This window comes from Palaemon carinicauda, chromosome 24 (genome assembly GCF_036898095.1).
Source record: "Palaemon carinicauda isolate YSFRI2023 chromosome 24, ASM3689809v2, whole genome shotgun sequence".
Classification (NCBI taxonomy): Eukaryota; Metazoa; Arthropoda; class Malacostraca; order Decapoda; family Palaemonidae; genus Palaemon; species Palaemon carinicauda.
In genome coordinates this window covers 89,399,355-89,401,854 of record NC_090748.1, presented here as the reverse complement: position 1 = coordinate 89,401,854, position 2,500 = coordinate 89,399,355, and the positions used below count along the sequence as shown (strand labels likewise).

At 40.0% G+C, this 2,500-nt stretch overlaps 1 protein-coding gene across 1 annotated transcript in view; it reads right to left on the bottom strand.

The window, feature by feature from the left end:
• Window positions 1-1,388: 1,388 nt before the first annotated feature.
• The window catches only part of LOC137617889 (zinc finger protein SNAI2-like), a 1,442-nt gene continuing 330 nt past the window's right edge, over window positions 1,389-2,500 (bottom strand). Inside the window, 1 exon segment of the mRNA XM_068347837.1 lies at window positions 1,389-2,500. This exon segment is cut by the window's right edge and continues 166 nt beyond it. Coding sequence (XP_068203938.1) covers window positions 1,578-2,500 — 923 coding nt within the window. The 3' untranslated portion in view covers window positions 1,389-1,577.

Below are 2,500 nucleotides of genomic sequence, written 5' to 3'. Positions count from 1 at the left end.
GAGAGAGAGAGAGAGAGAGAGAGAGAGAGAGAATGATCTACTTGACAATCTACAACAGTACATGAGCGTGAAGAAATTTTTCGAGAAAAATTTATACATACGCTTATACACACACATATATACTGTGTGTATAGGAATTTCGAAACAGATTTATACATACGCGTATACACACACGTATTTACTGTCTATATGAATTTCGAGACAAATTAATACATACGCGTATACACACAAACACTGTGTGAAGGAATTTCGAGACAAATTTATACATAAACGCATATATACTGTGTATAAGAATTTCGAGACATTTATACATACGCATACACATATACTGTGTATAGCAATTCTGAGACAAATTTATACATACGCTTACACACACACACACACACATATATATATATATATATATATATATATATACTGTGTATATACATACACCTATAAAACATACAGAGAGAGAGAGAGAGAGAGAGAGAGAGAGAGAGAGAGAGAGAGAGAGAGAGAGAGAGAGAGGAGAGAGAGAGAGACTTACATAGTTCATCCTCAAATTCATGTGCTCAATCATATACAGAAGCGTATAGTACTTAAGTATATACAACGAGAGATGTAAAAGGAGACCATACAATGTAGATAAATTAGTAGCATAGCAAGTTCTACCTTTTATCAATCAATATTCTATAATGCTCTAACTGTCCTTTATTTCAGGATATCCAAGACCAAATACAAAATATAAACGTTACTTTATGCATACTGTACTTTAATAAGCACAGTTCCATCGGTCTTTACATTGTACATGATCATGATAATTATCTTTTTCTTTCTTTATATCTTAAATGGGTTTAGAATACTTAATAGTTTCTTTCATGTAGTGCATATTTTCAATTTTCTTTTGAGCCATTTCCTTTAATTATCAAAAAGTTTTAAAATTGAATCTTATTTTATTTGATTATTTGATTCTTCATAACACCTGATTTTTAGATAACCAACATCAAAGATCAAAACTCAAATATATATAAAAATTTACTTAATTTCGTCGTAATTCATATTTTACTTATAACTTTTCCATATCAATATTCTTTTACATATTTGTTTTACTTATTAATATTTTTTAGATATTCATATCAATATGCAGTAACATATTTTTACTTATCAATATTCTTTTACCTATTTCTTTTACTTATCAATATTCTCATTTCATATGTATCTTTCATCTATATATTTCATATTTTGATATGAACTCCTTCATTTTATGCAAATGAATTCAATGCATCATAAAAACCACATTTTAAAATAAGGAATGATTAAAAGCAATAAATATAATCAAATATCTTTTTATTACAATATAAAAAAGTACTTCTATATATAAGAAAATACAAAAGAGAGATCTTTGGCATGTTCGTCCTACAGACATGTATAAGGACAATTTATTTATGGCTTATCAAACTAGACTAGTGACCATGATAGGAACACACATCAAAAGGCGGTGAGCAAGGCTGACTAGCTGTAGGGGGACTAGTTCCTACTCGAGGTAGGTACTAACACTGAGAATCTTGTTGGGGGAGGGGGGCTCTCCCTCTAATTTACTGCCCTCCTGACGAAGGCATCGCTTCCGCTTTCACTGAAGAAGGGTCATGCTGCTGTAAGATCTCTGGCTGCTGGGGTCTGGCAGGACACGCGGCTTCCGTATGCTTGTTGAGCAGCGACATCCTGGAGAAGGTCTTGTGGCAGGTGCTGCAGGCGTACTTCTTGATGTCAGCGTGCGTCTGTAGGTGAGCCCGAAGGTTACTCCTGTCGGCGAAGCATCTGTCACACTGCGAGCACTGGAAGGGCTTCTCCCCCGTGTGGGTTCTGATGTGCCCCTGGAGCAGCCAAGGGCGAGAGAAGGCCTTTCCACACAGGGGACACTTGCAGGGCAGGGTGTGGGTTCGGATGTGCATCTTCAGCGCCCCCAGGGAAGTGTAGACTTTATCGCAGTGTTTGCAGGCGAAGGACTTTGCCCCGAGAGCAGCACAATGGAACTGTTTATGCTTGCTGAGTCCGGAGTAGGTGGAGTACGACTTACCGCAGTCACTACAGGAATATCTGGCTTCTCTTCTGTTTCTAGGGGCACTGACGTCTTCCTCCGACTCGGACGCAGTAGAAGAACAGGTAGACACGGGGGAAATGAGGGCCGAGGAGTCTGGGTAACAGTGGAAGGGCACGACGGGACTCTGAGGGGCAGGAACATGTTCTGGGTTGACAGGCGACGCCTGTGGTGAAGGAGGAAGGTAGGGCGTCGTCCACTGTGGGAGGGCTTGTCTGGGTTCGGGTCTCTTGGGTTCTGAGTCACTGGTGGATTTGAAGAGCTGGAGGTAATATTCCGCTAAGGAGGGAAGATTCTCGGCGACACGACCTACTGGAGGCGAAGAAGGAGCTGCGTGGGGAGCCGTATGAAGAACTGTTGGCATCGAGTTGGAAGTGGGCACTGGCGGTAAGGAGGGCGCGAAGGGCTGAGGTGCGTGGA